Source organism: Hemicordylus capensis, chromosome 3 (genome assembly GCF_027244095.1).
Source record: "Hemicordylus capensis ecotype Gifberg chromosome 3, rHemCap1.1.pri, whole genome shotgun sequence".
In the NCBI taxonomy this organism is placed as follows: Eukaryota; Metazoa; Chordata; class Lepidosauria; order Squamata; family Cordylidae; genus Hemicordylus; species Hemicordylus capensis.
This window is the reverse complement of record NC_069659.1, coordinates 281,311,112-281,336,619: the sequence shown is the minus strand read 5'-3', so window position 1 is coordinate 281,336,619 and position 25,508 is coordinate 281,311,112. Positions and strand designations below refer to the sequence as shown.

The 25,508-nt window shown below is 43.3% G+C and overlaps 1 protein-coding gene across 2 annotated transcripts in view; it reads left to right on the top strand.

Annotated features, from left to right (window-relative positions):
• Positions 1–25,508, top strand: part of CFAP58 (cilia and flagella associated protein 58) — a 139,913-nt gene that overhangs the window by 60,807 nt on the left and 53,598 nt on the right. For both annotated transcript variants that reach the window (XM_053313153.1, XM_053313152.1), the window contains exons 12-15: positions 8,235–8,375; positions 8,728–8,951; positions 10,399–10,510; positions 11,705–11,809. In XM_053313153.1, the coding sequence (XP_053169128.1) occupies positions 8,235–8,375; positions 8,728–8,951; positions 10,399–10,510; positions 11,705–11,809 (582 nt within the window). The remainder of the gene's footprint in view (positions 1–8,234; positions 8,376–8,727; positions 8,952–10,398; positions 10,511–11,704; positions 11,810–25,508) is intronic.

Genomic DNA, 25,508 nt, shown 5'->3' with positions numbered 1-25,508 from the left:
AACTGTGCCTGCATAAATATAAGCAGTAGTTCTATCATATTATTTAATTTTATTTATTTATTTTTACATTTTAAATCTTGCTCTTCATCCAAGGAGCGGTGTACTACATACTTAGGTTTCTCTTCACAACAACCCTGTGAAGTAGATTAGGCTGAGAGAGAAGTGACTGGCCCAGAGTCACCCAGCTAGTATCATGGCTGAATGGGGATTTGAACTCGGGTCTCCCCGGTCCTAGTCCAGCACTCTAGCCACTACACACATGCTGGCTCATATTAAGACAGGATATACACACATAGAGAATTTTGTTTTTAATTACAACATAGCTAGTCACTACAAATTCCCTATTTGAGATTTTTCCTTTTGTTCAGACAGAAATTTACTTTTGATTTAGCACAGATTTATAGCCTTCCACTGATATTCAGTAGTAAACTAGGAAATTACTTTTTCTTTTAATGGTACAATTGTAATCCATCCTGACTGTGTTATATGTAACTTTTCTGAGTTCAGTCCAATTTGTTCCTTTAAAGATCAAGAAAAACAACATTCATAGCATGTCATTTTTATTTTCACTAAAGGGGAAATTTCCCCCCCTTTCCACTTCTTGCTTTGCTTTCTTTTTGTCAATTTTGTGCTATGCTCCAGTGACCCTGTAGGTTTTCAGCTATTGTCAGCACATTACTGTTATGACAGGATGTCAATAGAACGCTGTAAAAAAGGTGATGAATTTGGGTTCCCAATCTGTGAGAGTTGTTATATCAGCTATGCAGAAAGCATTCAGAACCTCACTTCTTGTGTAAAACCCAGTGCTTTAACTAGTCTCTAATGCTGCCTTGTCACTCTGGAATCATCTGCCAGCAGTTTTGATGGTAGTTTGATCGCTGTGCTCTTAACCTGCTCAATTATTCAGTAACAAAAGTGTCTGTGGCCTAGCATCACTTTAGCAACTGACTTCATGGCATTGTGTTCTAACTTACAGCATTTCTATTGAATACCTAGCATGCAGCAGTATCCAGTTATTAGGTTTTAGTTTGCATCAGGGAGAAGACACCCTAGGACAAATCAGGGGCTGAGGACAGTTGTTTAGTATGGAATGGTTTGAGTAGTTGTTTTTGGCACCAGACATAAACTTTGAACTACTATGGGAAGCAGAAATATATTTATCACAATAATTTTGGGATCTTAAGATTTTGGAGAAAGTTATGGCTGTCGCTGTACCTTCTCTTCTCTTCTGCTTTACTGCTACAGGAAGCAGACAAAGTAGCAAGATACCATCATCCTTCATAGCAAGTGATATGGTACAAGATGAGCCCTTGGTGATACTGACCTTGCAAGCATGCAGACTGGGGGAGAATGAGCAAGTGAGTAAGTGTTTTGGGATGCACAGAAATGAGGTTCTGACTCATCTAGCGCTAATCCCACAGCTACAGTTTTGTAAAATAAATTTTAAAAAATGCATAACCATTGTTTTGCATAGCCATAGAAAACAAATGAGATTGAAAAGCACAAATTTGTCAACAAGTGCTAGGGTTGCCAAGTTTTGATTTAAAACATTGTGGTAGCTGGGCAGAGCTTGGGCTACACAAAGAAGCCATTATGAAAGCAACTCCTAAGACTGCCACTGCCACATCATTCTCTTCCTCTGCTACCACGCACCCAGTCTCCCTTGGCATAGCAGAGCCTGTGGGGCAGCTGTGATGGAACCACACTGCAGCTATGTGTGGCACTGTGTGAAATGTTATATTTCACACAGTGAAATATAATATGAGAAATATTTCTATAGGGCGTTTCAACAGAAGTTGTCAAAGTGGTTTACATAAATAGATAGAAATAATGAATTGAATTGAGTGGCTCCCTGTTCGAAAGGGCTCACAATCTAAAAAAGAAACATAAGAGAGACACCAGCAACAGCCAATAGAAGGATGCTGACACTCTCAAAGAACTCCAAAAAAATTTGTGAGGCAAGATTTACCTTTGCAGAAGCCATGCTGGTTCTCCCCCAGCAGGGCCTGTTCTTCTGTGTGCTTTACCATTTTATCCTTGAGGAGGCATTCCATCAATTTGCCTGGAACGGACATTAAGCTAACAGGCCTGTAATTTCCCAGATCGCCCCTGGATCCCTTTTTGAAAATCGGTGTTACATTTGCCCTTTTCCAGTCCTCCAGTACAGAGCCTGATTGCAGGGATAAGTTATATATTTTAGCAAGAAGGTTGGCAATTTCACATTTGAGTTCCTTGAGGACTCTTGGAGGGATGCCATCTGGCCCTGGCGATTTGCTAGTTTTCAGTTTTTCCAGACAGTTTAGAACATCATCTCTTGTCACTTCTATCTGACTCAGTTCTTTAGCCTCCATCCCTGAAAAGCCTGTTTCAGGAACAGGTATATGCTCAGAATCCTCTGCCGTGAAGACAGACACAAAGAACTCATTTAGCTTCTCTGCAAGCCTCCTCCTTAATAATCCCTTTCACTGCCTCATTGTCTAATGGTCCAACCGCCTCCCTGGCAGGTTTCCTGCATCTGATGTATTGAAAGAAGTTTTTGTTATTCCCCTTGATACTTTTAGCTAAATGTTCCTCAAACTCTCTTTTCGTCTTCCTTATTGTCACCTTACACTTCTTTTGCCAGAGTTTGTGTTCCTTTCTGTTCTCTTTATTTGGACAGGCCTTCCAATTTCATAAGGAAGTCTTCTTCCCCTTTTATGGCTTTCTTGATATTACTTGTTAGACATGCTGGCATCCTCCTGGACTTAGTGGTTCCTTTCCTCCTTTTGGGTATACAATCTAATTTGGCTTTGTTTCCTCTTCTGAAATTCAAAATGTCTGTGTTAGACCTCCTTGGTGATTTTCTCCCCGCATGTATACTGAATTTGATCACACTATGGTCACTGTTCCCTAAAGGGTCAATGATACTGACATCATGCACCAGGTCCTGGGTGCCACTCAGGATTAAGTCCAAAGTTGTCTTCTCTCTGGTTGGTTTCAAGACCAACTGTTCTAGGGCACAGTTATTAAGCATATCTAGAATTTTGACCTCTCTGTCATTACCTGACTATGAATTTACCCAGTCTGTGTCTGGGTAATTGAAGTCACCCATTCTTACAGCCCTGCCTCTTCTTGACGCCTCACTGATTTCCTGCTGCAACTCCCAGTCACTGTCAGTGTTTTGATCCGGAGGGCGATAGCATGTCCCCAGTAGCAAATTTCCTTTCAGAATTTGTATTGTCACCCACAGGGTTTCTGTGGAGGACTCCAGATCTAGTTTTTCTACCTTGTTAGATTCTATCCCTTCTTTAACATACATTGCTATCCCTCCTCCAAGGCGCCTCTCCCTGTCCTTTCTGTAGAGTTTATACCCAGGGATAACAGTGTCCCACTGGTTCTCACTGTTCCACCATGTTTCTGTTATGCCCACTATATCTATTTCTGTGTTAACAACCAAGCACTCCAGCTCACCCATCTTGGCTCGGAGGCTTCTGGCATTGGCATATAAGCACCTATACGCTGAATCTCTCACCTGATGTGTGCTAATCTTTTGACTCTTTGACCTGCTGGCACAGGCTCCTGTCTGCTCTTAATGAGGTTCTGCTCTGTCCCTTTCTCTTTTATCTGAATCCTTTGCACCTGCACACTTTAAGGGATGGCTTTTGCCAAATGAGATACTGCCCAGCTCCCATTGGCTGTTCCCTAAGCGTCATTTTAAGAGCTGCTCTGCAACCTTTTTGATTTTAAGCGCCAGCAGTCTGGTTCCATCTTGGTTCAAGTGCAGCCCGTCCCTTTTGTACAGGCCTTTCTTGCCCCAAAATGTATCCCAGTGTCTAACAAATCTAAACCCCTCCTCCCGGCACCAACGTCTCATCCACGCATTGAAACCCTTGAGCTCTGCCTTTCTAACTTCATATTGATTTTGTTGTCTGTTTACAATACTTAGAGATAGTTTATTAGAAGGATAGGTCTCAGCTGTAATGGTCAGCTATTTAACTGTCCAAACAGCCTTTCTCAAGAATATGAGGGAGGGATTTGTACTTACCTTCTCTTCTCCATCGGGCTCCTTGTGATCACAGGGGCTTGTTTCGGACTCTCCCGCACGCTTCTTGCTAAACTCCTGCAAAAGTCCAATGTCCTGTTTGATATCCCTGTTTGCTATGCTCTGTTCGCTATGCCCTTGGGCCTTCACCTCTTATGTAGAGAGTAGGCTTCCAACTGAGACACAGGATATGGGTCAAAGGAATGTGAGGCCTCCCACAGCCCTAGTTGACTGCATCCCCTCCAGGCATGGACAAACAAAAACAGTGGAATTTGCTAGCCCTGGCAAATAACACCCACCCACTCACAGACTAGGACTTATCCCTGAAAGAGAAACCAGCCCCATAAAATCTCCCCTTCTTATGTTAGTTAGTTTGAAGGGGGGAAAGGCTAGATGTTGTTCTGTTTAGAAAAGCTTGCTCACCTCCTCAAGTTGCTTCTGCTCTTCCCAGAGTAGGTTTCAAACTCCCCTAGGTTGCAGGATGTGCCCTAGGTTATGGGATATGCTCCCAGTGCGAATAAGAAGTCTATAATCACTAGAGGCAATTCAAGAGAGCCATAAAGACCTAACTTTTTAGCCTAACTTTTGATAGTAAATGATTTTAAAAATGATTTTAATGTGTTTTATGTTAATACTAGCCAACCCGCACAGAGCATCTGTGTGCTCTTTGGGGCTGGCTGTTCCCTTCTCCCTCCTGCCCCACTCTCCCTACCTCCCTTCTGCCCCACACTCTTGCCTCTCTTCCCCTCCCTCCCACCCCACTCTCTCTTGCCCTCCCTCCCCCCTCCCTTCTGCCCCACGCTCTCTTGCCCTTCCTCCCACTCCCACCCCTCTCTCTCACCCTCCCCTCCCTTTCACCCTCCTGCCCCAGTCTCTCCTGCTCTCCCCTCCCCCTGCTCCTCTCCTGCTCTCCCCCTGCCCTACCACCTCTTGCCCTCCCCCTCCCCCCTGCCCCACTCCCTCTTGCCCTTGCCCTCCCCCTGCCCCACTCCCTCTTGCCCTCCCCTGCCCCTCCCTCTTGCCCCCTCCCTCTTGCCCTCTCCCCTCCCCTTGCATTTTAAAAGTTCTATTTACCGGGCTGCCTCACCTCCTCCCGGGCAGCAAACAGGAAAGTCCCGCTGCCCGGTTCCCTCCCACCCCACTCTCCCACGGGCTCCTCCTGGCCTCGGTGGCCGGTCCCGGCGCCGCCTGGCCGAGAGCCGCCTCCATGGCCTGTCCTGCCGGCGGGCCCGCCACGCCAAGTGCCGCCTCTGTGGTCTGCCGTGCCTGCTGCTGCCACTTGCTAGTCTTTGCAGCCAGCCTCTTTGGGGCCGGCCACCTCTCCCCCCATCCCTACCTTCTGCCCCGGTATCGGGGCCCACTGCCTGCTGCCACACCACCTCGGCCCTTGGCTGGGCCCGCCACTGCTTCGCTGTGGCCGGGCGGGGCCCACAGCCACCACCCATTGCCAGGCCGGGTCCAATTCTCCTCCTCCTGGGTGTGTCAGCCGTTCAGGCGGCTCCGCAGTCCAGCCAATCAGCTGGGCTGCCTGGACACATTTTCCCTGCCACACCTAGGAGAAAGAAAGAAAGATAGATAGATAGATAGATAGATAGATAGATTTTAAATGGTTTTTTTCTTATTTTGAACTGCCCTGAGCCATTTTGAATGGGCAGTAAGTAAATGAAATAAACAAAAAGGAACAAGGAAAATGATGTAAAAGAGTGAGTGTATGAGACCATATATGTTTGCATCCTGTGCAACCTCCAGTTTTGCCTTTAATACTTTTTCCAGGATCCAGGGGTTCAGAAGTGTTCTGTGCATGTGTTTGGTGGCTTCCTTGTTTATATTTTCCCCAAAGATACTATGGGAAATCCCATAAATGCATTGTGTGTTTCCAGTCACAGAAGAGACTGCATGCAGGTCTTTAGATCACACCATTCATGCCTGAAACCTTGGAGAGCTCCTGCCGGTCAGTGTAGACAGTGCTGAGTTAGATGGACCAATGGTTTATAAGAACATAAGAATAGCCCTGCTGGATCAGGCCCAAGGCCCATCTAGTTCAGCATCCTGTTTCACACAGTGGCCCACCAGATGCCACTAGAAGCCACAGGCTGGAGTTGAGGTCATGCTCTCTCTCCTGCTTTTACTCCCCTGCTACTGGTACTCAGTTTGACTCTGTATAAGGCAGCTGCCTATGTTCCTTTCTATGTTTTTTTAATCAAAGTTATATTAAGACCCCTTTGCTTGAGTTTATGGGCTGTTGTGTCAGTGGTTAGAATTTTTTTTTTAAACTTTGTGTGACTGGTTTGATTTACATGTACTTAGTACATTTGAACCAAGGAATTTGTTTTTATTGGTGGCTTCTGCCAACATCTAAAACTACATCTTATTTACATCTTGTATTTTCTGTGACATAAAGAGAACACCAGATTTTTACACACACACACGCACTTGGTCTGAGCACATGGGCAATTTTACACTTTCAGGAATATCCTTTTACATGCTGTTAATTGTGTTTTTATGACAGGCAGCATACATTGTTTTTCTGCTGATGGACTTTGATCAGAGTCCAAAAATGGATAAGTAAGGTACCGTACAAATATTGTGCATATGGGGAAAATAAAAGTTTTATTAAAGAAATCTATAGTGGAACAAGGTATTTTATTAGTATTGTAACACGCTTCTTCCTGTCTTCTAAAATTATTGTCTTAGCCACATATGCTTCATGGTACTTTTATCTTCTTGTTTCGTACATTACTTCTCTCAAGAGACAAAATACATATCCTCATTTATTGAAATTTATTGATATCCAGCCATTCTCAGATTCTGTTGTGACAGAGCAGGATCACATGTCTCTGCCTCTGAAGAACACTCTGTCCTGAGAATATATTATTTCCCAAATGGGGGCTGCTTTAAAGAGACTTTGCTTCCAGGAAACCAGCCTCTTCCTTTCTATCCACAATGAAATGGTTGACACTATTAGAACACCGCAGGGTGTTTTGCTACTACTTTGGCATAGGATAAGTGAGCATTTGAAAAAGATTAGCACACCTATGATAGTTCCAAAGCAATAAAACATCATCTAAGATGTGTGTTAAAGGTAAAGTGTGCTGTCGAGTCACTGTCGACTCCTGGTGACCACAGAGCCCTGTGGTTGTCTTTGGTAGAATACAGGAGGGGTTTACCATTGCCTCCTCCTGTGCAGTATGAGATGATGCCTTTCAGCATCTTCCTATATAGCAGCTGCCCAATATAGATGTTCCCATAGGCTGGGAAACATACCAGCGGGGATTCGAACTGGCAACCTCTGACTTGCTAGTCAAGTCATTTCCCGCTGCATGTGTTAGGATATTCATAAATGAGAGACCTAGCCACAACCTGACAAAGGGCAAAAGCAGTCAAGAGCCTTAGTGTGTGCAAGCTGTGGTGAGAGTTTTTCTCCTCTATCCCTTACTTTCCATTCAGCATAATCACCTGAACTCTGATCTTAAGGGCTGTTAATTATTTGCAGTTCCTACATAATTATGTCTCTGTCCTTTAATTCAAGATATGTGCCTCTGAGATGTCCGTGTTCTCTCAACGAACAAAGTGGCAGCATGAGTGAAGGTGACTGAATTGCTACCTGAATTGCGGGTTTTGTCTGAAAATACTCCCTGTCCTTTGCATCGGTTATGCTGTTAAGTGATCTAATAGTGATGGTTTCATAATCTTGATCGGCCTTTTTATGATTTATAGCCAGAAATAAGTTCCCTTTAGTTCAATAGGTCTTACTTCCAAGTCAGTGTGCATAAGGTTGAAACATTAAGATAATGTCAGCAAACTTTTTTCCCTGCAACAATTCCAGTTTGCTTTGATGCGGTGTAACGATTGTTGTGGGGTATTCATATATGCAGCTGAAGCATACCTGCCGGTGTAATCTTTTCCCCTTTTGAAGCTTAAGAAACACTTGAAAATTGCGACTTAACCACATTGACATTTCCCTGGGTAGAAGATACATACGAATATGTTGGGACATATTGTTTACATCTTTTTTTCATAAGAGTTTTGTTTTATTTGTGTTATTTTTCATTTGCACCTAGCAACCAGCAAACTGAATCGAACAAAACATGAGCAACTAAACAAGAGTGCAGGACTGTGGCTAAATCTTAATAATCCTAAATTCCCAGGTTTATGAAATGGTAAGTTGTTACTAAACACAGTTTCTTTTTCCTGTTTATTTTGTTTCTGTTAGAGCGAATTGCTTAAAATGAGACAGCAAGCTCTGGAGACTAAGCATTTTATTGAAAAACAAGAGGAGGAGGAAAGAAAGCTCTTGAAAATTATTTCTGAGGCTGATGCAGAAAGGATGAGGCAGAAGAAAGAATTAGACCAGGTAGGCAGAAGAATCACCTCTTTTTGGGACTATTCTAACATGATGGTCTGTTCATATCTCATTCCTTCATATCAAGAATCAGATCTTTAGTGAGGGAATTGGTATCAGCCTGTTGATGATAATATATGGTGTTTTAAAATAGAATGATGCCAACTTACCTGTGCTGAGAATCTGGTCCTCTGCCAGGGCAGATGTAGGCCCTTGCCAATAAATTTTTATTTACTGATGACACATAACATTTTGATGCCCCGCTTTTTGCTGATGAAGATACAGCCTCTAATGCTTTATGACTGACAGTTTTCATACTTTCAGCCCATCTGTAGAATCTTGCCTTGGCGTGCCTCATTTCTAGGTTATTAGTGAAAGAGACATCCTGGGGAGCCAGCTGGTTCGCCGCAACGATGAATTGGCTCTTCTGTATGAGAAGATCAAAATCCAGCAATCAATTCTGAACAAGGGGGAAATGCAGTACCGGCAAAGAGTGGAAGACATCCGGCTGCTCAAGCTGGAGATCAAGAAACTTCGTCGGGAGAAGGCAATACTTGGCAAGAGTGTGGCTAACGTGGAAGAACTCAGGTAGAAAGACAGAGTGAATCAATTTTGCTTGTGGCTGTGGCCATGACACTGCTTTTGAGACACTGGGGAACGTTTGTTTTCATGCATGACAAAGATTTGTGTTGACGTGTAAGTTATTTCAAAGAAAGATTTGTTTCAGCTGACCTCATACACATACGAGATTTAAATTTTAAAAGCCAATCAATAGTCAAGAAAAAGAAGTGTTGTTTTAGAGGAAAGTTGCTGGTATAAAACTATCCCACTTTCGAACTTTGTTCTTTGAGTTACTGGCAACATAAGCTTGATAGATAGCAGTGGAAAAGGTGTTCACAGTTCAGTGAGCTACTTAGAGGTGCCCAGGGCCCACATTAGCGGAACTGGTTTTTATTAGGCAATTCATAGTGGAAACAGAACATTTGACATATTTATAACAAGCCCTAATATGTTCTCAGCTTTCCGTCCTTCCAGATTTATCATGTTGCTTGATCTAGGAGAAAGATTTGCTTAAATTTTCATTGGAGATTGTGTTTACCTCAGAGCAAAATTTTTATGGGCCGTTCTAGATTTATCTTCTTTTCCTTTGGGCTAATCCTTAAAAAAGAAAAAAAGACCTTACATATTTTGTCCTTTGGGGAAAACGTTGTTATATAGTTGCTGTGGACTAGTAAGAAAATAAACTAAAGAAAAGGGCTGTGCCTTCAGTGAGTTACTGGTTGGCAAAGGAGGATTTAGTTCTCTCTTGTGTTAAGTAAGATTTATGTTTTTGGCCAAAATTTTGCAGACCTTAATAGGGCTTTCTATAGCAAGTTGCTCTGTTAGTCCCAAAGAACAAGCTAAGATGCTACTTTTTATTGGACTTAGTTCATAGTTAGAATATGCAAAATTTCACAGAGCATTTCACTGCCATAAGTGGAAAAATAGCTGATTCTGTCAAATGCAAAACAATTGCAAAAACGTTTAGGTAGTTACTAGGCGTGCAATCCTAAACATGTTTACTCAAAAGTATAGCTCAGTGACTGACATCTGGATTAGCACTGCACTGGTGCAACAGTGCTGATATCCACACTAATACTCTGCTGTTGTGCAAGCGGAGGTTGATGGGATGATTTTCACCAACCTCCCCTGCCTTCTGAAGCCCACTGTGCATTCCTGAAAATATGATCAAGGTGCCACTTTGCCCATTTTGCTGGTATACTGCACAGCAAACCTCTGAATAAATGGAGGAAGTTTACCAATGTCATATGGGGAGAGATAAATGGGATGTTCAGAAATAGCATTAGGTCATAAAACTCTTCTATGGTGGAAACATTTTGCTTGAGAAGCTGAAACTTTTGGTAGAAATATGGGGAAGAAGAACTTGATTGAAAGAATGACTAGATATTCATATAAACCTTTCTTAGAGAAGAGCTAAGGCATGTTTAGTGAATTGTTTGCAAATGTCATGGTGTTTGTGTCTCTCTCTTTGAAGGCAGGAAGTTTATCATATGCAGAAGGAGTTACTGAAAGAACGGACACGTTGTAGAGCCTTGGAGGAAGAGCTTGAAAACCCTATGAATGTTCATAGATGGAGAAAATTAGAGGTATAATGTCACATTATAGGGTTTACCATTGCTTCCTCCCACACAGTATGAGACGATGCCTTTCAGTATCTTCCTATATCGCTGCTGCCCCATATAGGTGTTTCCCATAGTCTGGGAACCATACCAGTGGGGATTTGAACTGGCAACCTTCTGCTTGTTAGTCAAGCATTTCCCTGCTGTGACTCAGAAAAATGTAGTGTTACACACACACATACACCCTCAGTCTAACTGCCCTCTTCCTGTGGCTAGAAAACCCTCTAGCTTCCTGCTTGGTTACATGATTCTCTTTTCTTCTGGGACCTTGCTGTCGCAGGAGATTTGTCTTGCAGCAAGTTGCAATGGCTAAACTTTCACAGTTTGAACATACTGCCCTGTAGCTAAATGGTAGGTGCCTCAGGGTAAACAACTCTAATGTTGATTAGTGTTGATAAACAGTCCTGGGACTGTGTGCATGTCAACACAATTTTCCACGTGAGTGCCACCTCTGATAGTAATTGCTGAAGGTAATCACTATAGAGTGACATTGTTGTAACATGGCAGTTTGCTTCCTGTATATTCCGTAAGCACTAGAATGCAAAACATAAAATGACTCCTACAATGTAGAGTGACTGTTTTAGTACATAGTGGTCAGAAGACAAGAGTACATAATTGTTGCTGTAAACTGTCCAGAAATGGAAGTTTGGGGAGGTCTGCAAATTTGAGAAAATAAATAATGGTCAGAAGGCAAAAGTATGGAATATTGATGACTATCTTGTGACTATGATGCTCCACCACAAGATGCTCTGGTGTCTGTGAATTATCCGCTTAGCAATGAAATGTGGATGTTGCTTCAAGCCCTAAATAAACTGCATATGCAGATCTCTATGATTGCCCTGTATGGAAGTAATTTGAAGCAAATACTATTCAGGTTGGTAGCCTGAGCAGTGGAAGATTTCCTCACAGGTGGTCTCAGGACTGCCTGAATAGAAATTCATATACAGAGAATAAATACTGAGTATTTATTTCCCTAGCAAAATGAACAAGTTTGCTGATTTTGCTGGGGGGATAAATACTAGCTCTGAAATTAAGCTTTATACTATAAGAAAGCTGGCCATGCTGGTGTGAAAGATATGTTGCTTGTTAGTTACAAATAAATCAGGCACATTATACAAGGCATACAGATTGTGATATTAAAATTATGTTTTTCTAATGCAGGCCAGTGACCCAAGTACCTATGAATTGATACAGAAGATACATGCATTGCAGAAACGGCTTATCAGCAAGACTGAAGAAGTGGTTGAAAAAGAGCTGCTCCTCCAGGTACCATTGGTGTGTCTAGATGAACATGTTGGACATGTCCTGTTCACATTCTGAACATTTCTCTTGGGTCTCCTCCTCCAGGTTATTGGAGCTGTAAATGTGCAGATGTTATTTATTTGCTATGGGACCCAGACAACTTCTTTTAAGACCATTCTTCTGTTGCAGGGATAGTGCATGTCCTAAGCCCTTAAATAACAATGTCTGACATCCTAACAGTGTGCTTGTGCAACAGAGTTGAGCTAGACAAGGAGGTTGTGGAGCTGCACAAAGTTGTGGTGCTCTCTGATATTGCATAACTGAGAGTGGAAGACCTTCTCTGGGACACATACAAGGTTGCACTTCAGGGCTGTATAACAAGTATTCTGCAATAGTTGTTTTGCAATACAGTAATCTTGTGGAACAGTCTTGAGCAATTATATTATGGAATAGTCATTGCACAACTTGTCAACATCTGCTGGTGCTAGGACTAGTCTCAAAAAGATAGTCTCTAGCCTCCTGCCAAGCCTTTTTCTCTCTTATACTTGACTATTCCTTCTGTTTAGCAATTAAATAGAATTTGAATTGCCCTCCGCTTCTTGTCTGCTCTTTTTTGCCCTCTGCTTCTTGTCTGCACTTATTTTTCTTCTCCCTCCAACTAGTAAAACCAACCAACCAACTCCTTACCATCCTTTTCTCCCCTTTCCCCCTCTTTTCTATTCCTCATGGAGCTCAGAGATTTCTCTTGACTGAAACAACCACAGATCAATAACATTTTGGTCCCAAAGGGGAAGAAGCAGAACCCACTTTTCCCGCTTGTTAGGAGGGCTGCGCTAGTGCACTCCATGGCCACGTGGCTGCCACCAACCATCTGGTCCTTGCTGGTGCCATGGGAGGGCGGGAATGGGCCCAATTCCTTGGAAGGCCCTTCGGATGGGCATTGGCCTTCATCCCAAAAGCACAGGTGGCCTCCGATCACGGACACCCCAGCCTTACTGGAGGCCCCCCCTGCGCCTCCAACACAGCCATATGGTCCGTCGGAGGCCCTGTTGGATCAACGCCCATGCCCATGAGGCCTCCCAAGCTGCCACAAAGAGAGGAGCCTCTGTCTCCAGCTGGGCCCAGTGCTCCTCTACTGATTCCCCAACGGGGAAGATCTGACTGAAGGACCAGCACAGCTAGACAGCCCTTCAGAAGGAAGCACTCCACGTGGGCCTCTTCCTTCCCTGACCAATCACCCAGTACCACCAGGAAAAAAGGCAGGTGATACCGGCAGGGGACGCCCTGAGGAGGGTGGAATGGAAGGGTCTTCCAGGCCATTGCAGCTTCCACCTCTCCAATCAGCACTACCAGACGGGATGCCTCATAAACTGGCCAGCCCACTTGATCATCATCTGGTGAGACCAGGGCTTTCATGACCTCCCCCCACCCCAACTCTTCCTGACCAGTTTACCCCTGTGGTCCCCACGCCTGCTGTCCCTACAAAGATCCCAGCAGCGTGGCAGTCTTGGTTTCAGGGAATCTTGAATAAGTTGCTACAGCAATGCCAGTGCACCAAGTTTTCCAAAAGAGGTCTAAAAATAGACATTCATCCACGTCCTCTTTCTCCTCTACCTTCTCTTCAAGAGAAAGTACCCCTAAAAGATCCAGGAAAACATATAGGTGTAACACCTCACAAAAATCCAAAAGATCCAATTAAAAAAAAAAAACAACCCAGTGCAAAGATGAGGGGAATTTGGACTCTCCATCTCATTCTTCTGCCATATCTGTTTATGACTTGCCTGACTCTTGCCCTATGGGGCTGGATCTAGGCACCTCAAACCTGGGCCCTAGTGATAATGTGGACAGCTCAGTAGAAACCACAGAACATCCTGATTTAGAGGTGGATTCAAAGGAAGAGGGTGAATGGTCAGATGACCAAACTGTTGAGACATTTTCCAACTCACGCAGGCTATTCATTCCTGATTACTTTACTCATCTTTCAGGCCATGCACACTCTGGGTCTTTACCAGACATCTCCTCAGGAGCAGCCTACCCCATCCGGGTGTTCTCAATGCCTAAACCACAAGAATTATTATTCCCTTTTCCAGACTCTTTTGAAGATACAGTCAAATAGGAGTGGCAAGCACCAACAGCTCAGAGATAACGTACCCCTCTGGTTAATACATTTTGCAGCCTCTTTTAGACTACCCTGGACATGTTCCAGGTTCCCTCCATAGACGCACCAGTGGCAGCCCTGCTATCTGTAGCAATTCTGCCTCGGGACTAGGACAGCTCCCTTAGGGATCCAAATGAGAAGAAGATTGAGTCTAACTTAAAGATGGGTCCTGAGGCCTCTTCATTGTCTATTGGCGCCTCTGTCACAGCTTCTATAATGGCAAGAGTAGCTCTGCTCTGGGTGGACAAGTTACTACAAGCTCTTCCATCTGACCTTACACGTCAAAGGAAGACGCTTCTCAAGTTTTAAAAAGCCCAGGTGTTTATAGCAGATGCTACTCTAGATTCAATCTGCTTTACTTGCCACTCCACCACTTCCATGGTGGTAGCAGCACAATATTCATTATGGCTTAAACACTGGCAGGTAGATACAGCCTCATATAATAACCTGACTGCGGTGCCATATATGGCATCCAAAAGTTTTAGAGATGAGGTCCTTCAGGATGTGCTTGTGTAGATCAAAGATAAAAAGAAGGCACTCCCTTCCGCCAGGGAGGACAGGCGACCACCATGAAAACAGTTCCAGTCTTTTCGACCCACATTTTGACAGCAGGACAGAGTCAACAGACAGCAACATTTCTTTTGGAACAGTGCAATTTTAATAAGCCTACCACACAGCCACAATAGCCCTTTGTGCCTCAATCCAAGCCTAGACAGTTGCCCTGACTCTCCAGGCTCAGACATGGGAGGCTGCCTATCCCACTTCTTCTGTGCCTGGGAGTCCAATATTTTGGACAAATGGGTACTCAACACTATCTTGTACGGTTACAAAATAGAACTGAATGCCCGCCCCAGTGACCAATTCCAACCAACACCCAGATCCCATTCATGTACCAAGCATGCCAACCTCCTCCAGGCAATCCAACACATGGTCTCAATTGCCTCCATAGAATCACTATCAATTCACCAAAGGGGCAACGGCATTTACTCTATATTGTTTACCATGCACAAAAAAGACAGCTCCCTAAGAGCGGTCTTGGACTTAAAATTTCTAAACAAATCTGTCCAATTCAAAAAGTTCACCATGGAGACCCTCCACTCCATAGCAGAGGCCCTACAACACTCGGACTTCCTAGCATCTGTGGACTTGACAGAAGTTTACTTTCACTTACCAATCCATGTGGTGAGCTGTAGTCATGTGCACGGACTGGTTCGGAGGCCATTCTAAAGGCCTCCAGACCGGTCTGGACATGGGGTGGTTTTGGTTCGGGTGGGGGGTTCCAAGTAAGTACGGGGGGGCTTTACTTACCCCTCCAAAGAACGGCACCGTATTTCTTTGAGTAAGCGGGCGGCATACCTCCCTGCCGCCCGCTTCATTCCCCCTCTCAGCGCGGCTCGGCTGGCTCCCTCCTTTTGAAATCTCAGTCGGGTGGCAGGGTATCTCCCAGTCCCTGACGCCCTCTTCAGTGCCCCCGCTCGGCTGGCGGCCGCCCCCTGCGCAGCCCCAAGACCCCTGCCGCCCCTTCCCTTTCCATTTCAAGGGGTCGGCAGGAGAACTCCCCTGCCATCCCCGTTCGCTTCGCCGGCTGGGCTGCAAATGGCTTTTAGGAAGCCTTTTGCGTGCGTGCGCAAAAGGCTTCCTAGAAGCCATTTGCAGCCCAGCCGGCGAAGCGGACGGCAGGGAGTTCTCCCGCCGCTCTAAAGTTTCTGAAAACTTTAGAGAACGGGCGGCGGGAGAAATAAAACTGCACCAACTATCATTACAAAAAGAACAGAACAGCAGCACATGGTGGACAGATTCAACTTCACCTGAGCCACAAGGGCAAATCTGACTGGCCAGCAGGAAAGATGGTAATTCTGTGGAGTGGAGTCTCCACGATGATGCATTCCAGCTCATCAGCTGAGTCCTGGGCTGTCCTCAAATGGACCTATTTGCCTCTGCAGCCGGTGTGAAACTCCCTCACTTCTTTCCCTGTGATGATGCAGAAGCTGTTGATGCTCTATCGGTTCCATGGCCCCCAGGGCTTCTGTATGCCTTCTCTCCATTTCTGGTCCTCAGCCAGCTACTTCGAACGATTTGGCTCCTCAAGGCACAGGTGATTCTCGTGGCACCACACTGGCCTCACTGGTTGTGGTTCACAGACATTCTCCATCTAGCCATAACAAGTCCCTGGTTTCTCTCGGTGTTACCGGAACTCCTCCGCTAAGGCCCCATCTTCCACCACAACCCAGAGTGGTTCAAGCTTGCTACATGGCGACTGAGTGGAACATCTTAGAGAAATTTGGTTATACTCCAAAAGTCCTGGAAACCATCTTGGCATCCAGGAGGCCACCTACAAACCACATCTACCAGTCAACATGCCTATGCTGGTGTCAATGCCACTCTCTCTCCACAGCAGAATGTGGTCTTTCTGAACTGCTACACTTTTTACAAGCAGGTTTGGACAAAGGCCATTGGGCCAACACAAAAGCAGCAGCCATGGCACCCTTGCTATCACCTTTTAAGTGAAGTTGGCATTCCCATCTGCTCCTTAACTGCTTCCTGCGAGGTGTTATGCTCGCATCCCCTCCGATGGTCCATAGGTTCCCATTATGGCACTTACACAAAGTGTTACGGGTCTTCCATGTTCCTCCTTTCAAACCTATCCATTCTATTCCTCTCCGTCTCCTGTTTTACAAGCTGGTCTTCCTCATAGCAGACACATCTGCCAGATGCATTTCTGAGATATGTGCACTATCTGCAAATGTCAATTTCTGCATCTTCTCACAAGACTTTGTCTGTTTGATACCCAACCCTTATTTTCTCCCAAAAGTGTCCTCAGTATTTCACAGTTCGCAAAATGTCATACTTCCCTTCTTTTGCCCCAAGCCAAAACATGCATTGGAAAAACAATGGCATAAACTCGACGTGCGCCATTGCCTCAAAGTCTATGTCTCTTGCACAACAGCCTTCAGATCACAGATGGTCTGTTTGTCTCTTTTCTCCTATTGGACAGAAGGTGTCACCTTCTACAATAGCTAGATGGATCAAAGCATGCATAGCACACACCTACGAAGTGCAAAATCTATGATTGCCTCACAAGATCACAGCACATTCTACCAGATCGACAGCTACATCCACAGCAGGGGTGTATCTAGGGTAGGGCAGGCAGGGCACGTGCCCCGGGCGCCACTTGAAGGGGGCGCCATTTTGTAAATTTTTTTTTTTTAAAGGCTGCTAAAAACAAAATGGCTACCGCTCATGCTCAGATGGCCTCTGTGAGGCCCTAGGCCATGCCAGGCCTTGCAGAGGTCATTTGAGCATGCATGGTGGCCATTTTGTTTTCAGCAGCCTTTTTTAAAAAAAAAGATTATTTTAAAAAATGGCTGCCGCACATGCTCAAATGGTCCCTATGAGGCCCTAGAGGCCAGTGGGGGGGAGGGCAGACCCCCCATGGCCTTTAGGAAGCCCACTGAAGGGGCTACAGGTAATTTTTTTTTTTAAAAAAATAATATAAGACACTGTACACATTCAGATTGGCACTATGTACAGATAATCAGGGCTTGTGAATAATGAGCTGAAGCTTATGAGCTAGGATTGTATTCATTTGCTCTTACTTTGCTTCTTATGATAAGTGAGTTAAATGTGATGTCTTAATAATATGGTTATTAATGGTGAGTTTGTCTTTGAATCAGTGTGAAATCCGTCGTATTATGGCCCACTGGGAGTTTCTTGCTCTCTTTCCCTCATTTGAACTGTCTTTCTGAAATACTAGAATATATTCCAAGCAGTGACACAGTTTACTCTGCATATCTTTTAATTATTTTCAGAGTATCTGGGAAAAGCCAAACTTTCCATTTATTTTTAAAACTTATGTAATGGTGATGCTACAATACATAGTAGAGAATTAGACAGGCACTTCTGTTTAGTTTTCCAAGTACACCTCCACATAGTATTAGGGTATTTAATTAGCTCCAGCATACTGAAATTGGTAGTTTTCCAGCATTTTTTTGTCTGGCTACGTCCACTGCTAAATATTCTTTGAAATATTAAAAGATTAAGGAGCTTGACTTGTATTTTTCAGCTGATATTATGGTGAAGTTATCTGAAAGATGGGTGTCAGATGTTTGGACAGGGGGCGCAATTTCAGTGTTTGCCCTAGGCGCTATTTTCCCTAGATACGCCTCTGATCCACAGCTTTTTCTATTAATGCTCCGCTGGCCGAAATTTGTTGAGCAGCCGCATGGTCATCTCCTTCCACCTTCACTTGACACTACAAATTTGATCTGCATTGCTCATCCCAAAGCGCCTTCAGCAGATTATGATTATGATTATTATTATTATTACATTTATATCCCGCTCTTCCTCCAAGGAGCCCAGAGCGGTGTACTACATACTTATTTTTCTCTTTCACAACAACCCTGTGAAGTAGGTTAGGCTGAGAGAGAAGTGACTGGCCCAGAGTCACCCAGCTAGTATCATGGCTGAATGTGGATTTGAACTTGGGTCTCCCCGGTCCTAGTCCAGCACTCTAACCACTACACCATGCTGGCTCTCATGAGTCCCACAGCAATTTTTTCCATCCCAGTAGAGGCTGCTGACCCCCCATCCAGGGCAACTAGCTGTGGCATGTCCCATGTGAGATGTCCTCATCCACCAGCAAAGAAAGGAGCATTAGTTACTCACTGTGAAGGCTTCTTCTTGCTGCTGGATTTGAGGACATCTCGGCCCACCTGGCTGGGCATCTGGCTCTATGAGTTTGTGGGTTTTTTGCCTCTTCCTACTTTCCCTTTTCTCTGTATCTTGGACTTGGTTGATCAGAACTGGGGAGGGGTTACCCTTCCCGGGCCTATAAAGCTTTTAGGCTTATTTAACTTAAGTCTTGCACTCTGGAGCATGTGGGAAGGATAACCCACATGAGATGTCCTCAAATTCAGCAGCAAGAATACGACTTCATGGTGAGTAACCAATGGTCCTTTCCCCCTCCTATTAGGGCAGTCAGTGGTGACATGATGGTTGTTTGTAAGGATGTGCATGAAACATTTGTGTTCTGTTCCGAGCTTGGATTAGAACACAAATGCCCAGAATATTCCGTCGGAACAACCAGTCGAGCTGGTTGTTACGACAGAACGAGCTCGGAATACTCAAAATATTCTGATCACCATTTTGGATTCCAAAATGGTTCTCTTCTGGCCTCTGTGTGTGTTTGTCAGCCATTTGCATGGTGGTGCTGACCACACAAATGGCTGCCGCGTATGTGCAGAGGCCAGAAGAGTGCCATTTTGGAGTCCAAAATGGCCGACTGGAATGCTTGGAACATTGCGATTCAGAATGGGGTCGTTCTGTTCTGTGCTCAGAACACTTGAAATGACATGTTCCAAGCTTGGATCGTTCCGTATATTCCTAGTTGCACATCCCTAGTTGTTTGGGATGTGGTTGTGTGAATGTCTGCCTTGATAAATAATGCGTGTGATATGAATGATTCGAGCAGAGTTCCATTTGTCTGTAACTGTCTTCTCTCTAGCTAATGTCTGTTTCTAACAAGCACCATCTACAGTGAGACTTGTTTATTCAGAAAGGCTTCCTTTGCCTTCTGACATAGTCTCTCCCCCACCTCCCCCTGGATTACTACTTTGCTTTACTACAACAAGGCGGACCCATTCAACTAAGAGTCTTAGCACCATTTGCTTATTCTTAGCTCCCAGTGTTCCTGCATCAGCTGTATATTTCTCTTCTGAATTGTGACACAGAACAATACTGCTTTTTTAAAAAGTAGGGGAAAGCAATATGGTTGTTCCTCTTCAACAGGACTAAATCACTGTAGCAAGTTTATTCTCTCCCCACCCCCACTGCCTACATCACTACATCCAAATATAAGTGTGGAGTAGAAACTGAATGATTAGCTCTGTGAGGCTAATAGCATGAAGGGGGAAATGTGATTGGGGCACACCCTGATTGACGGTGTCAAAATTCCTGGAATGTTGAGATATTCTTATTGTGCAATACTGCATAACTCTTAACTAACTTTAGATGGCAGCACTAATTCACATATAGAGAATTTTCTGCTACTGCAATCCACAATCTCTGGATAAGAAAATATAGGGAAGAAAATATAGGGGAAAGTCCTCTCCTTATATCCACTTAAACACAAACAAGTAAGCAAACAAAAAACAATCACACAAGCCATCTTTCAAGGTATCATCATGTATTTGGTCATTTCTTTCTTGTTTGTATCATGTGCATATTATCAGAGGAATAAATAATTTTACCTGTTGGATTTTAATTTTTGCTTTTTATGGGTTTTGGAAGATTTCAGTGGATTTGTGTGATCTTGACCTTGTGTTTTCTATAATGAGTTTCAGCATCACTCTCTGCAGAGAACACTAGAGAAGTATTTCCTCTTTTGACACATTTTTATCATTCAGGCTATATGATATACAGGTGGACCCTGCTACAATTGTGGATAATGTAATTGGGGATAATGGGGCATTGTGGCAATGGAAATGGGGGCAGGGTTTAGGATCCTAGAAGCTTGAAAAATGTACTTTAAAAGGGTGGGGGGGAAGCAAAATAAAGTGTTGTACTGTACTCCACGGGTCTCCACATGTACAGCAGTGCCCACCAGAAGTCCAAAATCATCCTTTTTGTGGGTGTGTTTGTTTGTAGGGTGGGGGGAGGTTTTTTAAAACCAAATGAGTCACAAAATGCCTCCTTTTCACAAAATAGTGACAGGAAATGACCTCCAAGTTCATTTCTGGCCATCCCCAAACTGAGGATACATGGTTTTTAACCATTTTGTTTCTACAAATATTTAAGTCTGGTGGCAATTATCTGTGGAATTACGTGGAATCATGAACAGCAGTGCCACGATTAACAAGCTTAACCTGTACATTTATAGTGTTGGGAATACCACTAAAACCTGAAAAGAAGGTTGCATATATTTACAGCAGATTTGGAGGAATTTTTCCTCTATTTGAGTAAAGGTGAAGTGTGCTGTCAAGTCGATTTCGACTCCTGGCGCCCACAGAGCCCTGTGGTTTTCTTTGGTAGAATACAAGGAGGGGTTTACCATTACCTCCTCCCACGCAGTATGAGATGATGCCTTTCAGCATCTTCCTATTTTGCGGCTGCCAAATATAGTACCAGCAGGGATTCGAACCAGCAACTTTCTGCTTGTTAGTCAAGCATGTCCCCGCTGCGCCACTTAAGGGCGCTTTCTAGACTAGCTGCTCATTAGCAGCAAAATGCCTCCGTTCGGGCAAGACTCATTCAGAACGGAAACAGCAGGGGGAGCAGTCTCGCAGCAACTAGCAACCTGACAAAACAGCAACTTTTCCATGCTGGATTTACGATGTTGTAGCTCCATTTCACAGCGATTAAATTCAAACAAGGCATTGGAAATGTGAACAGCACCCTGCTGTCCACGTAGGCACTGCGGTGTCAGGATGCAGGAAGTGTGGAAGCACACTTCCGATATGCATCCTGACCCCATTGCAGGGTCTAGTCTGGAAAGTGCCAACTCTGTTTGAGTAGGGCAGTATTATTTGGTATCTACTCTCTAGTTAAAACATAACAAAATTTGGGTTATGGGGAAAGGGGGAAAAACCACCACCACCAAGCACAGGAACATTTTGAATTCCATTTTGCAAGCTAAATTTGTATCTTTCCAATCGTTTTCTACTTAGTGTTTTGCCATTTAATGAGTATAAGAAATCAGTGGCCTTGTTGCCGGTGGCAACCGATCCTCTCCAGAAGATCGTAATAGGGTTCATGACAAAGAAAGTGCTTTCTTAAATACCCTGGGCCAAGCCGTTGAAGGCTTTATAGGTAATAACCAACACTTTGTCTTTCACCCAGAAACATATTGACAGCCAGTGCATTTCTTTTAAAATTGGTGTTATGTGGTCCCTTCGAGTTGTCCCAGAGACCAGTCTGGCTGCCGCATTCTATACCAATTGTAGTTTCTGGACTACATCCAAAGGCAGCTCCACGTAGAATGCATTACAGTAGTCAAACCAGGAGGTTACCAGCATATGTACTACTATTTTAGGGTCATTTATCTCCAGAAATGGACGTAGCTGACGTATTGAACAAAGCTGATAAAAAGTGCACCTGGTCACTGCCTCAGCCTGAGAAACCAGGTTGAGGCAGGTTGTTCCTGTACTATGAAACTGAGTACTGTGTTTCACTGAGATATAACTTGCCTGGTTCCTTTTATCATTCATAGGAGTTTGGCATCTTTCAGCTTGCCTCTGCTAATTTAGCATCAGCTGGTGTAAGATAAAGTCAATCTAACAATTATCTGGCTTGCCCTGTCTGCACTTTAGCTCACTTCTGAGAACCAGTCCTCCATATTTCTCTTTTAAGAAGCCAGTGTATGAAATCAGGTCTGCTCCCTTCTTACGGAGACCAGTGCAGGTGGAAGGTGAATGTATTTTATTCATCCTCTCTCCTTTTCCTTCCCTTCCCCCTCTGCTGGCTTATATATGCTTGATTGTTAACTGGAATGAGGTATAATATATAATATAATAATATTATATTATATTATATAAACAATAATAATGATATATAATATATAAATAATATATTATAAATATTATATAATATAAACATATATTATATATATGTTTAGTGCCATGGTGGTATATGCTGTGCATACCAGCTTAGCCCTGAAGATTCTGTCATTTAATAATAAATAATAATAATAATAGTACATAATCTCATAATGAAAGACCCAGCAAAAGGTGCAGTTCCAAGTAATTATAGGCCGATAACCTGCCTGCCAACCATGTTCAAGTTATTTACTGGAATAATAGCAGATGAAGTAATGCAACACTTATTAACTAATAATCAGCTTCCAGCTGAACAGGAAGGAAACTGCCCAAACACTAGAGGCACAAAAGACCAGCTGCTGATCGACAAATGATTTTAGAAAATTGCAAGAGAAGAAAAACAAATCTAAGTGTTGCATGGATTGACTACAAGAAGGCCTTCGACTCATTGCCTCATACATGGATACTAAAATGTTTAGAAACAACTGGTATCAGCAAAAAAACTCAGATTTTTATATTTTTAAAAAGCAATTAGCATGTGGAGTACACAGTTAACAATCAATGGCAAGACACTTGGACAGGTTAGCATTAGAAGAGGCATTTTCCAAGGGGACTCACTATCCCCTCTGTTGTTTGTAATCACCATGACTCCACTTTCACAAATACTAAACAAAACAGGCCTTGGTACCAAACATCTAAAACATCAAGTAAAATAAACCATCTGCTTTACATGGACGATCTGAAGCTGTATGGAAAGTCCCAATCAGAAATCGAATCACTGCTAAACACTGTCTGTATATTCAGTAGCGATATAGCAATGGAGTTTGGACTAGACAAGTGTGCTGCATTAATAATGAACAGAGGAAAAATAACAAAAACAGAAGGAATAGAACTGCCCAATGGAAGCAAGATCAAGAACCTGGAAGAGAAAGAACATTACAAATACTTGGGCATTCTCCAGGCTGATGACATTGCACACACTGAAGTTAAAAGAAAAATGGGAAGTGAATACATCAGGAGAGTTAGAAAAATCCTAAAGTCCAAACTCAATGGCGGGAACACCATACAAACCATAAACACCCGGGCTATACCTGTCTGTTATCAGATATACTGCAGGAATAATAGACTGTACCCAGGCAGAGCTAGAGATGCTAGATCATAAGACCAGGAAAATAATGACCATCAATCATGCTCTGCACCCCCACAGTGATGTACAGTAGATAGGCTATACCTCCCTCGCAGCTCAGGTGGAAGAGGAATGCTGCAAGTCCATCAAACAGTAGAGGAGCAGAAAAGAGGCCTTGAAGAATATATCAAGGACAGTGAAGAAGATGCATTTAAAATGGTCAATAACGAGAAACTATTCAACACCAATGAAACAAAGCAGGCCTACAAGAAACAAGAAGTCAAGAACCAAGCACAAAAATAGAAAAATAAGCCACTGCATGGTCAATGTTTGCACAATATAACTGGAAAATCAAACATCACCAAGACCTTGCAGTGGCTTAATGGCAACTTGAAGAAAGAAACAGAGGGTTTAATATTGGCTGCACAAGAACAGGCACTAAGAACAAATGCAATAAGAGCAAAAGTCGAAAAATCAACCACAATCAGCAAGTGCCGCCTTTGTAAAGAAGCAGATGAAACAGTGGACCACCTAATCAGCTGTTGTCAAAAGATTGCACAGACTGACTACAAACAAAGGCATGACAAGGTAGCAGGGATGATACACTGGAACATCTGCAAAAAATACAAGCTACCTGTGGCCAAAAATTGGTGGCACCATAAAATTGAAAAAGTTGTAGAAAATGAAGATGCAAAAATATTATGGGACTTCCGACTACAAACAGACAAACACCTGCCACACAATACACCAGATATAACTGTAGTCGAGAAGAAAGAAAAACAAGTTAAAATAATCGACATAGCAATACCAGGGGATAGCAGAATAGAAGAAAAAGAAGCAGAAAAAAATCACAAAATACAAAGATCTACAAATTGAAATTGAAAGGCTGTGGCAGAAGAAGACCAAAATAATCCCAGTAGTAATTGGTGCCCTATGTGCAATTCCAAAAGACGTTGAAGAGCACCTCAACACCATAGGGGCCACAGAAATCACCATGAGCCAAAAAGCAACTTTACTGGGAACAGCCTATATTCTACGACGATATCTATAATAACAACAACAACAACGATATTGATAATAAAATCCAGCCATCCCAGGTTCTTGGGAAGGACTCAATGTCTGGATAAAACATACCAGTCAATAACAACTGCCTGACTATGTAAACAAGAAAAATCATCATCATCATCATCATAATCTGGATAAAGGACCCTGTATCCACAGATGGTTGACATTTTCCCACCTTTAGCTACTGATCCAAATTGTCCTGCTCTCCCTCCCAGGAGCTGCTCTGCCACTGCAAGGAGAAATGAGGTATTTTGTTGATTCCTATCACTCTCTGAGCTTTTCTTTTATGTTGCTGTGGGTGGAAGGTGATAACCTGGAAATAAATGGGTCCCTATACACCACAACTATAAATGCTACAGGAAAATTTTCCACTTCCAAAAGGAGGTGAATTTTTATGGGCCTTTCACTGCATTCAGGTCAGTTTGGTTTCCAAAGCCTAGGGTGTTTGGGTAAGAGTGAGATTCTTGCTAGCTTGTGTTTTTCTTCTTCTTTATAATACTTTCAATTTGAGACTGCAGCAGTTTGATTGGAGAAGCAGCATTTGTTCAGAAGACTGTGTTGCTTTTGAACAATGGAAAGAGACAATGAATAGAGTTATTAATCTTCAAACTCCTGTCTACTCTTGGGTTATTCCAAAATAATAAAATTGGGAGTGTGTAATTAAATGTAACACATGGGAGGATTTGTTGTTCATAACAAAAAGCCCCCCTTATGTCTATTCCTCTAGTTATGTCTCTATCAGTTATACTATCTTATCACAACAGTAGTGACATATTTTCACAGGAAATATCTAAAAAAAATTCTTAATAAAGCACTTGTGTCTCTTGACCCCTATTTATTTCA